The sequence below is a fragment of the Oreochromis aureus genome, linkage group 11, assembly GCF_013358895.1.
Source record: "Oreochromis aureus strain Israel breed Guangdong linkage group 11, ZZ_aureus, whole genome shotgun sequence".
Lineage (NCBI taxonomy): Eukaryota > Metazoa > Chordata > Actinopteri > Cichliformes > Cichlidae > Oreochromis > Oreochromis aureus.
In genome coordinates this window covers 27,962,683-27,977,883 of record NC_052952.1, presented here as the reverse complement: position 1 = coordinate 27,977,883, position 15,201 = coordinate 27,962,683, and the positions used below count along the sequence as shown (strand labels likewise).

Genomic DNA, 15,201 nt, shown 5'->3' with positions numbered 1-15,201 from the left:
ACCTGACTTTAAAGCACTTGTTAAAGCCAAAAAAAGATGACAGATCTGAAAGTCTGCAGATGAAGTAATCAAAATACAAGCAAACCACTAGGCTGCAAACATAAAAAGTTAAGAATGGAGATGAAGATGAAGAAATTCTATTGCAGCTGTTTCAGACTGAATAAGCTGGCAGTCCTGCCATGGCCATCCTGCATCACAGCATCAGTCAGTAGTTACCGCTGTAGGTGATGATCTTACAGCTTCCTCCTGTCGAAAGCTTAGACTTAAAAAGAATAAAAAATAATATTATATTTTGATAGCTAAATCACATTATTATAGCTCGACACTCTCCAGCGTGAATCAAAAGGTGTAACTTCTCCATATGTGGCTGTAGTTCAGGAGGTAGCATAGGTCATCTACTAATCGGAAGGTTTGTGATTGCAGACTGGCTGCTCCAGGCTCCATGCAGACTTGGGCAAGATACTAACCCCGAGTTGCTCTGCGATGCATTCATCGGGATGTGAATGATAGATAGAAAGCATTTGCACAAAAAGGTATATAAAAAAACTCCTTGTATGAATGGATGAATGAGACCAGTTGTATAAAGCTCATGGAGTGCTCAGATAGAGTAGAAAAGTGCTGGATAAAAACCAGTCATTTTACCATCTTGTTTGTCTAATCATCTTGAGTATTGTGGTCTGTGTGTGTTGCTGCAGGTGTCCTGAATTGATTGGTGGGTTTTCTCTTCTGCTGAGAGCCTTCTGCTGATAACAGGTGAGAGAAGAGCAGGTGTGATCAAACAGAATCCATAAATCATGACAATAGTTTGATTTTTGTTGTGAAAATGACATTTAGATGATTACATTGTCTGTCATTAACAGTGGGTGTAGCAGGCAGTGTTGGGTAAGTTACTTTAAAAAAGTAATTAATTACTAATTACTTAGTCAATATTGTTGTCAGTGGTAAGACATTATGAAAACACATTGAAAGAATACAAAGACAGTCAGAGTTCGTTCGCAGCGCTACGTGCACGGGTGAGTGATCGGATGATACTCACACCGAGGCGTTGTAGTCAGCTTTATTTATACTCCAGCATGTTTGCGTCACAGACACATGTAGGAAGAGATAACATACCACTCCTTACAAAACATAAAACATATACGTTCAACTGTCAGTAAGGAACTGGTCAAGCCTATCTTAAGGGAAACAGAAGCCAGTTGGTTCCTGTTCCCAACGGCAGACTCAGCAAACTCAGCAAAGGTGAGGTTTCCTGTGGCAACCTCCTTATGCCAGTCATTTTCTTAGAAGTCAGCAAGGCTCACGTGCATGTGTAGTGACAAGATACATGTAGTATAAAATATATGAACATCATTGTACATTCGCAAACCTATTTGGGGAAAGCATGTTATTTAATAAAACATTAAACAAAATCTCTTAACAATTGTATTTAAAATACTTATCTAATTACTGTGTCAGAAAAGTAACTTGATTACTAAGTAAGTAATTTAACTAAATACTTCTTAAAATCCCTATAAACCTTGAGTGGACAAACAATAGAAATTAAACTCTTTTAATAATAAATAAAAAAATTTTAAAGACGGAGACTCTACAGTACGCAGCGGTAGAGTTGGATGTCTCGAGACCGGTCTTGGTCTCGAGACCACTTTTACGTGGTCTTGGTCTCGTCTTGGTCTCGACGGACTTTTGTCTTGGTCTCGGTCTTGGTCTCGACGGACTTTTGTCTTGTCTCGGTCTTGGTCTCGCTGTTTCGATCTTCCGTTCTCAAATCGACATAGTGTTCCGGAGATTTGGAGTCAACCATTAGCGGAGCGGGGGGTGGCTTACTGGGCTTAAGCCCGGGTCATTTTTTCAGAAGCATGGGGCACCGTCGTAAATTCCCCCTAATTTTGGTATGATCCGAGCTCAGGTACTAGGCGACTGAGCACAGCACGCATGTGAGCGAGGGGGGAGAAGCTGCTGCCTGCGAGTTTGCTGCAGACAGAGGAGAGCTTAAGTTTGACCAGGTACCAAAGCAAATCATTCGTACTGAACTAATAATGTAAATATGACGGTGTATCACAAAAGATTGATATCAAACTGATCAGTTGGTTGCGTTACTTGCTCTTGAGTGAATCAACAAATGGATAAATAAAAAGCCGAACAACAATGCTGATTTTTAGAGAGTCTTAGCCTACATTTCATATTTTCAGTTGTTACCCTCCACGGCTAAACAAACTCTCTAAATCGGTTTCAATTGTGTACTGATGAACACAACAATGGACATAAGAAGCTTCTTTCAAAGAAAAACTCAGGTAGATGTTATTTTATATATTATGCTTTGTATGTTGTTCAGTATATCTATGCAAAACAAGAGAAATTTCAATACACAGCAGTATATTCACAGATGAAACCAGATATTTACATACACTTTAGGTAGAAAACATAAAAACAATTTTTACTGTTAAACATTAATTTAGAGTAAACTTTTGTTTTAGATAAATAAATGTTGAAATATCTTTTGAATTAGTTTAATGACAGAATAAAGAGAGACAGAGCTGTCTATTTTTATCCCTTTCATCAAATTTAGGAGTACATATACACTAAGTTTATTGTTAATTAATAAGAAAACTCCAGACGATTCCATTCTGAGCTTAAGAAGCTTCTGATAGGTTAGTAGAGTCCATGTGAGTAAATTGGTGGCACAGCTGTGGATGCATATAAGGCAAAACACAGAGCCTGTTTCTGTGACATGTGAAAATCAAAAGATGTCAACCAAAACACCAGGAACAGAATTGTGGAGCTCCATAAGTGTGGCTCAATTTTGAATACAATTTGGTGCCATTTGCAATTAAGAAATACATATAGTTTTCTCTTTACTCTTAAAGTTAACAAATATGTTTTTATATTTATCAATCTAAAAAATAAACATTTAGTCTGATTTGATGTTACAATTAAAAAGTGTTTGTGTTTTTATCTGAAGAGTATGTAAATATCTGGTTTCAACTGTATATTTGATGATGTTGGTGTTTGGCTTGATTGTCAGCACAAAGAGGGAGAGAGAGGAGCAGAGAGGGAGATGGAGAATGAGGACAGAACAGAGATCGAACAAGAGCAGGTGAGACACACATGTTAGTCAAATGGTTGTTTGCCAAAACTCATCAGAACATGTATCTAGTACCTGTTTCTTTTTAGATACCATTTGTTACTTTTCAAATTCTATATTTATTAAGTTATGCAGGCTTGTTTGCACAACAAGGCTAAATAATTATATAAACTTTTCAGAATCTAAATAGCGTACTTTGGTAGAATTAAAAAAAATAAGTGTAGTGCAGGTCTATGATGATTTTCAGTGCTACTATCATCTAGTTCTGATTCTGGTTCCGTCTTGGTTAAGTCCTAAGTAGTCCTGATTTTGAACTGTTGTAGTCCTGTTTTAATTCGGATCAGTTCTGGGTCTGGTTGAATTGGGATTTAGTCCCTGTGTCTTGATACAGGCCCGACTTTGTTCTGCCTTGCTGCTTAATTAAAAACTAGTTTAAGGTGTCCTGCATATGTGATATTTATTTTTTTCCTATATGAAGTCATTCTTTTTTTGAACAAAACTCAAAACAGAGCCTAATAATCTTTCAGTCATTTCTACCCTCACTTAATTTCCTTTCGCTGCTCAGCTCTCACACAGTGGCTCAGTTATGCTCCAATCCCTCCATATTGTTGCCAATCACATGCGAGGATATAGGATAATATCATTATGTGAAAAACAGAGAGGGTGAGAGACGCGACAGTCAAGTGGAGCGTGCGTCTGTCCTCTCAGTAAGTGAGTGAGACAGTAGACAGCGGTGAGGAGGGCTGTGAAAGCAAAAACACATAATATGCCTGACGCCTGTAAACGAAGCAGCATCTGGCTGCAGTTTAAAGACTTTTTGTCTCGGTCTTGGTTTTGGTCTTGGTCTCGTCTCGACTCGGTCTCGGTCTTGGTCTCGTCTCAACTTGGTCTTGGTCTTGGTCTTGTCTTGGTCTCGATACCCTCTGGTCTTGGTCTTTGTCTTGGTCTCGATACCCTCTGGTCTTGGTCTTGTCTTGGTCTCGGATTAGGCGGTCTTGACTACAAGTCTACGCAGCGGTAGCACGTCTTCCACAATGTAGCCTGCAATCATTTTTTAAGCTCACCTTCAGACGCTTTCTGTGCTGCTGAAGTAAAATGAAGTTTTCCCTGCTTAGCAGGAGTTGCCGCAGTGTTATCCATGGATGATGAACAAGGATCACTCAGAAGTGTTCATCTATGCTGTCGTGTCAGGCGCGTCAGTAGATTACTCATGCTATTAACAGCGGCCGATAGTTTTTCCTCCCCAGCACATAGCTTACATATTACTGTAATATTCTGTCTGCTTGTTTCAGAAAAGTGAAGAGTATGTCCATTTCATAAAACAGCCACTGGCTTCAGCCGAGTCCGACATCTTCCACTTTAGAATACGACTATGCAGCAAACTGGTGCGAAATGACGTGCACCTGCACTACAGCGATGTTAAAGCGGCAGAGTTTACTTCTACGTTTAGAAGATAAATTATTGAAATTAAATAATGATATTTAGCGAGTTTAATTATTTTACAATGTAACAGCAAGTACATTGTAAGTAACTGTCTGTGAAGGTTCTCAGTCATCCAGGTCATCGTAGTCAAAGGAATTTGCAAAGAAAAGCGTCTGGACTTCTTTAAGTTGCTTGAAGACGTTTCACCTCTCATCCGAGAAGCTTCTTCAGTTGTAAGTAACTGTAATTAAAATACCTAAAAATGAACAATAATTAGTTACTCTACTTTTTCAGTGGAAAAGTAATTTAATGACAGTAACGCGTTACTTAGTAACGCATTACACCCAACACTGGTAGCAGGAAGCCTGGATGTCAGATGTCTCGATGGAGACAGTCACACCTGACTGAGTCACTTGAAGCTGTAATGCACAGAGACTGTTCTGCTCAGCTCTTTCATCCATTTATTAATATAATCGTTAATCGTTGTTAATATCACCAAATCCATGAAGGACAGTGTAAAATGTTGCCAGAGTTGCCAGAGTGATAAATGAGTTCAGTTTTTGTCAAGATTAATAGATATATTGCAGAATATTTATTTGCTGAAATAGTTTGTTTGAATTTTTCTCTTATTTAAAGATCAAGTCATCACTCTGGTCACTTCAGGCAGTTATTCATTGTTTGCAAAATCCAAACCAAACAAAACCAAATACAAGTTATTAATGTGGAGTGAAGACAAATGTTTACAGCATGTTCTGTGTTGCAGAGATGGTGATTAGAAAAAAGGTGGCAGTGTTTACAGTCACTTCTGGTCATTTTCACACTCATTGTGGCTTTTATGTTAGTTCCTGATTTTACACCTTTTTTTGAACACTTCTTTAAAAACCTCACAGCCAAAGAACTGACTGCTCGACAAACATCATGAAAATGTAAGTATCTTATTTGCACTATGGCACAAATATCAAGGTTTTAGGAAAATATGATGTGATTTTCTGTAGTTCTTTGATTCACAGATATTTAGATGAATTGTCATATTTTTGACGTTTGTAGAAAAATAAATAAAAATAAAACCAAAAGGTTTGTCTGGACAAATGTGAGAGGTTTCATTTTTCAAAAATATTGAGACTTTCAAGACATGAATTCACTGTCTTTAATAGAATTTTTCAGAAATCAGAAACATAAATTATGTTTAATTGAATATTTTTTATAAATTGCATAACTGCTTCAGGCTCACACCTTCCTCTTTCTTCCATTTCATCATTTAATGGTTAAACTTTGTGAAATCAACACTGTTGTTATATACTCTCTTTTTTTAGACTGAACATTTATGTATCTATATTTTTCAAAATGACCATAACTAGCAGTAGTAATTTGACTTTACATGACTTTACATCTTAAAAGCTTTTCCTTGGTAATGGTTAACAAATAATCATGTAAACTGTTTCCTGTGTAAACTTCAGACTCCCTTAAACTTCACTCTGTTGCAACAAAGATGGCTGGGACTCTGACTTTTCTTCTCGTTTGTTCTCTGCTGCAGGGTGAGTGAGAGGAACTCAGCATGTGCTTTGTGTAAAGATGATTAAATTTGATAATAATAATACACTGTTGTTAATTTAAATCATTTCCTTATCAAATTATCTGACATCACTATTCAAGATCAATGTGCAGTAAACTACCAAAGCTTTTTATTTATGAGATATTTAACAGTAAAAGTGTTTGTATTAGTTTCTGAATTTAATACTGAGTCGTTGTAACATGATACGTGTGCAGAAGGAAGAGATAAAACTGTTTGTGTTTTTGTTGTTGTTGTTGTTTTTATTATTGTGTTGTGTTTCAGGTGCTCTGTGTGAAGCATTCAACGTCAGTATGCCACAGAATATAAATGTCTTGAGAGGATCCTGTGTGACCATCCCCTGCTCCTTTGATGTAGAGAACAAGCATGAAAATGACTTAGGTCATACATGTAAAGCATATTGGAGTGATTCACCTTCATTTAGCAGTAAAGATGCAAAACTAAAGCCAACGAAAGACATGACAGGAGATCTAACAAAGAAAGACTGCACCACAACTTTCAATGATGCAAGTCTTCTTCAAAGTACTAAATATTACTTCAGACTGCAGTGTGATAATGACCTGAAAATCACTTTTTCACAAGCTGGTGTGGATATTTCAGTAAAAGGTAAGTTTTTATATCCTTATAAAGACAATTCATATGAATAAACGACACTAGTCAAGCTGCTTTGACTTTGACATTGTGAATTTACTGAATTTTGCACAGCACATAAAAAACTGAAGTGAATTACTGCTCATTTGTTTAGTGACTGGTTAAAATATTTCTTCCCACCAGATGATCCTCCTTCACCGACTCTGACTCCATCCACACTGGAGGTGAAGGAGGGAACCTCAGTGAGTCTGACGTGCTCTGCTCCAGCTCCATGTTGGTCTCATCCTCCAGCTCTGACATGGAGCCCTAACCTGGGTCAGAGTCAGGAGACACGTCAAGTCAAGACTTCTGTTATGAATTTCACTGCTTCTCACCTCCATCATGGAAATAAAATCTCCTGCACTGCTGTCTACAAGAACAATCGTGGTAGCACTGATGTCACTGCTGAAACAAGTTTAACGCCTGATATTTCATGTGAGTTTATTTTTTCTATTCTAAACTGAAATCGTAATGATTTACTTTTCTTGATTTGGTTTAAATTAGACATAAAATGATTAGTCATTTACACTTATTTTATTACTATGCCATAACAATGTCTTTGGGTTTTATAAAATATAATGAAAGCTTTTAAAGTTTGAATTTAATTTCATACATGCAGACTTTTCTCTTCAAACTAATTTCACCAATTTGTGATCATCTTAATGATTTACATCTTTCTTTTGTTAGCTCTGTTTTTTACTTTAGGATGTCTTCAAAACTGACAATAAACAAAACTACATTTAGTGAGTCATGTTGCACGGTCGTTTTTATTTTAAACAGCAGTTTTTCATTTACATCCTATTATAACATTTTCTCACATTATCATGTTTCTAATTTAACACATGAGCTTGTCGGAGCTTTCAGATTCCCTCTGAAGCTCGAACAAGAAAGTAGAATTGCAGAAAAGTTTTACTTTTGACATTTGGCTTTGTGGTCTGTAATATGATGATATGAGTTCAGTTAAAGTGCAAAAGCAGCTGTGATGTGTGATTTACAGAATATTACATTTAACAAATTATCATAATACTCATTTTTAGATTCCTCCAAAGATGTACAAATTTCTGTCAGTCCTTCTGCTCCAATATCGGAAAAAAAAAAAGTGACTCTGACCTGCAGCAGTAATGCCCAACCAGCAGTAGAAAACTACACCTGGTGCAGAGCTGATGGGGGGGCTCTCATTGGGACTGGACACACTTTAAATATTACAGTTTCAACAATCAACAGTAATTTCTTCTGCAACGCTACAAATACAGTTGGATTTAAAGCATCCATCAACTTCCAAATAGTCGTCCGGTGTAAGTATTAATATTACAAATTTATTGTTTATGTACCCTGACTAGTACCCAACTAGAAATCCGTTAACAGAATTGAATGGTAGGAAAATATATGTGTTTTTGTCTTCAAAATATCAGAGACAAAGAAAAACACCTTGTAATTTTACTTCTCAGTTTTACTTAAACTAAAACTACATTTGTTGTTTCTCTTGACCCAAGCTTAGAAATAGGATTTTATTTTATTTGTTCAAGAGCAAGTAATTACACAAAATAAACGAAATAATCATTATAATAATAGCAATTTTCAGGTGTAAGATGTCCAAATCATACTATCTCAGATATTCACACTTTTCAATAATAAAACTATCTTACATTTCATTGTGCATGTTTTGGGGCTCATTTTGCAGATTCACCTAAAAACATCACAGTTTCAGTCAGTCCCTCTGGTCCAGTACCAGAGAACAGCAATGTGACTCTGACCTGCAGCAGTAATGCCAACCCAGCAGTGAGGAACTACACCTGGTACAGAGCTGATGGAGACCAGGAGGCTCTCATTGGGACTGGACACACTTTAAATATTACAGTTTCAACAATCAATAATAATTTCTTCTGCAAGGCTACAAATACAGTTGGATTTAAAGCATCCATCAACCTCCAAATAGACATCCAGTGTAAGTATTAATATTACAAATTTATTGTTTATGTACCTTGACTAGTACCCAACTAGAAATCCATTAATCGAGTTGCATGGCAGGAAAATATATGTGTTTTTGTCTTCAAAATATTAGAGACCAAGAAAAACACCTTGTCATTTTAGTTCTCAGTTTTTACTTAAACTAAAACTACATTTGTTGTTTTCTCTTGACCCAAGCTTAGAAATAGGATTTTATTTTATTTGTTCAAGAACAAGTAATTACACAAAATAAAGTAAATAATCATTATAATAATAGCAATTTTGAGGTGTAAGATGTCCAGATCATACTATCTCAGATATTCACACTTTTTCAATAATAAAACTGTCTTACATTTCATTGTGCATGTTTTGGGGCTCATTTTACAGATTCACCTAAAAACGTCACAGTTTCAGTCAGTCCCTCTGGTCCAGTACCAGAGAACAGCAATGTGACTCTGACCTGCAGCAGTAATGCCAACCCAGCAGTGAGGAACTACACCTGGTACAGAGCTGATGGAGACCAGGAGACCTTTATTGGGACTGGAAGCTCTTTTAATGTTACTGTTTCAAAAGTCAAAAGTTCATTTTTCTGCAAGGCTACAAATGCACTTGGATGTGAACGATCAAGAAACCTACAAATAGATGTTCAATGTATGTATTAATTTTCCATATTTACTCTTTACATATCCCAACTAGAATTCCATTAATAGGATTGAAAGATGTGCAATACGTGAATTACTGTAATGAAACTAAAGCAGTAACTGATCAGAGTTAAATTCTGAGACTGACAATAATCACATTACAAGTAATTAATTTAAGTATTGGTTAATAAATGTAGGGATTTCTGACAGGCACAATATTAGGCACAATGTAAGAAGAACTAAAAAATTCAAACTTTCATCAAATGTCTCTAGAACTTGCATCAATAAATAAGTTCATAAAGATAAAGACAGAAAAAAAATGTTTAATTTGACATGAGCAGAGTGTTCTTGTCATTTTTACTCTTAAGTTTCTGCTTAAAAAGAAATCTTTATATTGGTGTGGTTTGCTCTCTGCTAATACTTAGAGGTACAATATTGTGTTATGCATTGAAGAGTATTTAAAAAAAAAATTTTTTTAAATATATTTTGGGGCACTACTGTATTACAGATATTCACACTTATTCTCTAAATAAAAGTGTCTTAACATTTCAGTGTGCATGTTTCTGTGCTCATTTTTTCAGATTCACCTAAAAACGTCACAGTTTCAGTCAGTCCCTCTGGTCCAGTACCAGAGAACAGCAATGTGAGTCTGACCTGCAGCAGTAATGCCAACCCAGCAGTGAGGAACTACACCTGGTACAGAGCTGATGGAGACCAGGAGACCTTTATTGGGACTGGAAGCTCTTTTAATGTTACTGTTTCAAAAGTCAAAAGTTCATTTTTCTGCAAGGCTACAAATGCACTTGGATGTGAACGATCAAGAAACCTACAAATAGATGTTCAATGTATGCATTAATTTTCCATATTTACTCTTTACATATCCCAACTAGAATTCCATTAATAGGATTGAAAGATGTGCAATACATGAATTATTGTAATGAAACTAAAAGCAGTAACTGATCTTTGGGGTCGAGTTAAATTCTGAGACCGACAATAATCACATTACAAGTATTTAATTTAAGTATTGGTTGTAAATGTAGGGATTTCTGACAGGCACAATATTAGGCACACAGTAAGAAGAACTAAAAAAATTCAAACTTTCATCAAATGGCTCTAAAGCTTCCATCAATACAACAGTTAAAGATTAAAGAGAGTTAAAGTTAAAGTTAAATACAGAAGAAAAAATATTTTTATTTGACTTGAACAGAGTGTTCAGAAAGATCCAAGCCAAGAAAGACAGCTTGTCATATTTACTCTTCAGTTTCTGCTTGAACCTTTTTATTGGTATGATTTGTTCTCTGCTAATACTTAGAGGTATAATATTGTCTTATGCATTCAAGAGTATTTAATATTATTTTTTAAAATATATATTTTGGGGCACTACTCTATTACAGATATTCACACTTATTCTGTAAATGAAAGTGTCTCAACATTTCAGTGTGCATGTTTCTGTGCTCATTTTTTCAGATTCACCTAAAAATGTCACAGTTTCAGTCAGTCCCTCTGGTCCAGTACCAGAGAACAGCAATGTGAGTCTGACCTGCAGCAGTAATGCCAACCCAGCAGTGAGGAACTACACCTGGTACAGAGCTGATGGAGACCAGGAGGCTCCCATTGGGACTAGAAGCTCTTTTAATGTTACTGTTTCAAAAGTCAAAAGTTCATTTTTCTGCAAGGCTACAAATGCACTTGGATGTGAACGATCAAGCAACCTACAAATAGATGTTCAATGTATGTATTAATTTTCCATATTTACTCTTTACATATCCCAACTAGAATTCCATTAATAGGATTGAAAGATCAAAGTCAAAGTCAATTTTATTTGTCAATTTCTTCAAATGTACTTGCCATACAAAGGAATTGAAATTACGTTTCACACTGTCCCATGCGTAAACATTGACAACAATAAAGTGCAGATGCACAACAAAAACAGTCCTAACAATAAGGTAATATAAAATAAAAAAGTGCAGGTAGACTTAAGGCATTATATTTAGGTAACATACAGGATATAACAAGACAAGACCGAACATATGATAAAGTGTTCCAACAGTGTGCCCTGGAAAGTAGTATACTAGTCTACTTGAGGTAGTCCCAGGTTGTGGTTAGTAAGGGTTTTTGTTTTAGTGCAGCATAAGACTGTAGCAGCAGTAGTAGTAATGTAAATAATATAAATAGTGCTAAAAAATACTAAAAATATATAGCAGCAGGTGTGTGCAATTGCAATGCAGAGGTAGTTGTTTCCAGTCAGGAGTGTTTTCCAGTTCTTGGTTCAGAGAGTGTTTCCTTGTTGGGGAGTGTGCGTGGGTGGGGGGGGTGGGGGGTAGAGTCCAGTCTGTCTTCCTATACTCCTGCCAGTCTGGTGGTTCTGCTGGCTGGGAGCCGGGAGGGGAGAGAGTTCAGCAGTCTCACAGCCTGGTGGATGAAGCTGTTGGTGAGCCTGGTAGTGCGGAGGCGGAGACTTCTGTATCTCTTTCCAGAGGGCAGGAGGCTAAGCAGACAGTGCTTGGGTGGGTTGCATCGTTGACAATTGTGATGGCTTTGCGGGTGAGGCGGGTGGTGTAGATGTCTTGCAGGGAGGGGAGTGGTACACCAACTACCCTCTCAGCTGTTCTCACAATGCGTTGTAGAGCTTTCCTGTTATAGTCAGTGCAGCTACCGCCCCACACAGTCATGCAGCTGGAAAGGATGCTTTCAATGGTTCCTCTGTAGAATGTGGTCAGAATGGGTGGTGGAGCACTTGCCCGCTTGAGTTTGCGCAGGAAATAGAGGCGCTGTTGTGCTTTCTTGGCCAGTGATGCTGTGTTGGTGGTCCAGGAGAGGTCCTCACTGATGTGCACCCCCAGGAACTTGGTGCTGCTCACCCTCTCCACCGCTGCGCCGTCGATGGTCAATGGGGTGACAGGTATGGCCTCTCTGGAAGTTGACAATAACCTCCTTGGTCTTGCTAACATTTAGCAGGAGGTTGTTGTCTCTGCACCACGTGGTCAGGAGCTCAACCTCTTTCCTGTAGTGGGTCTCATCGCCCTTGGTGATGAGCCCCACCAGCGTTGTATCGTCCGCAAACTTCACAAGGTGGTTGGAGCTGTAGGTTGGTGTGCAGTCATGTGTCAGCAGGGTGAAGAGCAGAGGACTGAGCACACAGCCTTGTGGAGCCCCGTGCTCAGGGTGATGCTGTTTGAGACCTTGTTGCCCACACGCACCGCTTGAGGCCTCTGGCTGAGGAAATCCAGCAGCCAGTTGCAGAGGGAGGTGCTGAGGCCCAGTCTGTCCAGTTTACAGATGAGTTGTTGTGGTATTATGGTGTTGAATGCTGAGCTGAAGTCTATGAACAGCATTCTCACATATGAGTCTTTCTTGTCCAGATGAGTTAGGGCTGGGTGGAGGGCAGAGCAGATTGCATCCTCTGTGGATCGTTTCGCTCTGTATGCGAACTGGTATGGGTCCAGGGTGGGAGGCAGGGTGGATTTGATGTGTGACATGACTAGTCGTTCAAAGCACTTCATAATGATGGGTGTCAGTGCCACAGGGCGGTAGTCGCTGAAACAGGCTGGGGATGGTTTCTTTGGCACAGGTATGATGGTGGCAGTCTTGAAGCATGATGGGACAGTGGCTTGCCTCAGGGAGGTGTTAAAGATGTCTGTGAAGACATCCTTCAGCTCCTCTGCGCAGTCTTTCAGCACACTACCAGGGATGTTATCTGGACCCGCTGCTTTCCGGGCGTCGATGGTGATGAGTGTCCTCTTCACGATGGCAGCAGACAGGCACAGAGGCTGGTCGTGTGGAGGTGGTGGTGTTTTCTGTGGGCGTGTGTTGTTCTGTGCTTCAAATCGTGCAAAGAAGCTATTCAGGTTGTTGAGCAGAGTGGTGTCGCTCTCACAGCTACGCGCTGCAGGCTTGTAGTCTGTAATAGCCTGGATGCCTTGCCATAGGCTTCGTGCGTCCTTGCTATCATTGAAGTGGGAGGTTATCTTGTGTGTGTAGTCCTGTTTCGCTTTCCTGATGCCACGGGACAGGTTGCCTGTGGACATCTCCTGTTAGCCATGGCTTCTGGTTGGCTCAAGTTGTGATGCTTTTCATTTGTGTAACATCATCAATGCATTTGGGGATGTATGAGCTCACCGTGTCTGTGTACTCCTCGATGTCTATGATGTTATTGTAGGTGGCTGCTTCCTTGAGAAAGATGTGCAATACGTGAATTACTGTAATGAAACTAAAGCAGTAACTGATCAGAGTTAAATTCTGAGACCGACAATAATCACATTACAAGTAATTAATTTAAGTATTGGTTAATAAATGTAGGGATTTCTGACAGGCACAATATTAGGCACAATGTAAGAAGAACTAAAAAATTCAAACTTTCATCAAATGTCTCTAGAACTTGCATCAATAAATAAGTTCATAAAGATAAAGACAGAAAAAAAATGTTTAATTTGACATGAACAGAGTGTTCAGAAAGATACAAGCCAAGAAAAACAACTTGTCATTTTTACTCTTAAGTTTCTGCTTAAGAAGAAATCTTTATATTGGTGTGGTTTGCTCTCTGCTAATACTTAGAGGTACAATATTTTGTTATGCATTGAAGAGTACTTTACATTATTTTTTAAAAAATATCTTTCGGGGCACTACTGTGTTACAGATATTCACACTTATTCTGTAAATAAAAGTGTCTTAACATTTCATTGTGCATGTTTCTGTGCTCATTTTTTCAGATTCACCTAAAAACATCACAGTTTCAGTCAGTCCCTCTGGTCCAGTACCAGAGAACAGCAACATGACTCTGACCTGCAGCAGTGATGCCAACCCAGCAGTGAGGAACTACACCTGGTACAGAGCTGATGGAAACCAGGAGACCTTTATTGGGACTGGAATGAGTTCATCTATTAAAGTCTCCAGAGACACACGGGCTTTGTTTTGCAAAGCTGAAAATGAAATTGGAGTTGGACGCTCCAGAAACATGCAAATTGAAGTTCAGTGTAAATATCACATTTTATATCTCTTTAGCATATTCTCTATCCACATCTAATTTGCATGTGCATTTGTATAATATTAAGATTCAACAAAAAAAGATAAAGAGAGAGGCAGACTAATTCAATGACAAAAATGACCTTTGTTTAGCCTAGTCCATAAATGTAAAGAATCCAGCAAATGAGTCAAAACGGGTAATCTTAAAAACTGGTACAAGCACACCTAGGATGCACATAACAAACAAGCAAAGGAGAAAGCACTATAAGCACAAAGGGTTATCAGTTAATGAAACACAGGAGGGTCACAAGAGGATCCCACAAAGATTCAAGACAATTAATGAAAAACAGACAAGTAAACCTAGAAGCACTACACAATTACTAAGAATACGTTTCCAACCATAAATAACAAAAAGGGAAAATCAGACACAAAACTAAAGGAAGAAAATACAGAGAAGGAAAACACAGACAAATACTGAGCGAAGTAAAAAAAAAAAATCTCTATTACAAATAGAAACTGTAACTAAGAATTAAATACATGAAGATGAAAATGTGATAAACAAACTAAGAGCTAAACAGAAAATATTAGTAATATATAGAAATTTAAAGTCCATAAACTCAAAACTGTGTATGTAAAACCCAACACCACAGCAGATCTGATACCAACAAACAGCAATGTCACTCTGACATGCTGCAGTAATGCCAGCTGAGCAGTAAGAAAGTATTTGTGATGCAGCGCTAACAATAATCATGAAAACTGATGGGGAACAAACACATTTTATAAATTAAAGATTTAAAGTTAACAGTCTGTTTAGCTCAAGTCTGAAAAGGATGTCAAACTCAGTAAAATTTAAATTTAAATGTTCAAAAGGATTTTGCTTCATAGTAATAACCATCATCAGTGCTTCTTTTGGTAATTTCTGTAAAATGTATTCAACATGATTGTGA

At 37.9% G+C, this 15,201-nt stretch overlaps 1 protein-coding gene across 1 annotated transcript in view; it reads left to right on the top strand.

Annotated features, from left to right (window-relative positions):
• Positions 1 to 15,201, top strand: part of LOC120432758 (sialoadhesin-like) — a 58,829-nt gene that overhangs the window by 40,993 nt on the left and 2,635 nt on the right. The window contains exons 11-15 of the mRNA XM_039619713.1: positions 8,386 to 8,649; positions 9,039 to 9,302; positions 9,874 to 10,137; positions 10,760 to 11,023; positions 14,002 to 14,265. Of these exons, the coding sequence (XP_039475647.1) occupies positions 8,386 to 8,649; positions 9,039 to 9,302; positions 9,874 to 10,137; positions 10,760 to 11,023; positions 14,002 to 14,265 (1,320 nt within the window). The remainder of the gene's footprint in view (positions 1 to 8,385; positions 8,650 to 9,038; positions 9,303 to 9,873; positions 10,138 to 10,759; positions 11,024 to 14,001; positions 14,266 to 15,201) is intronic.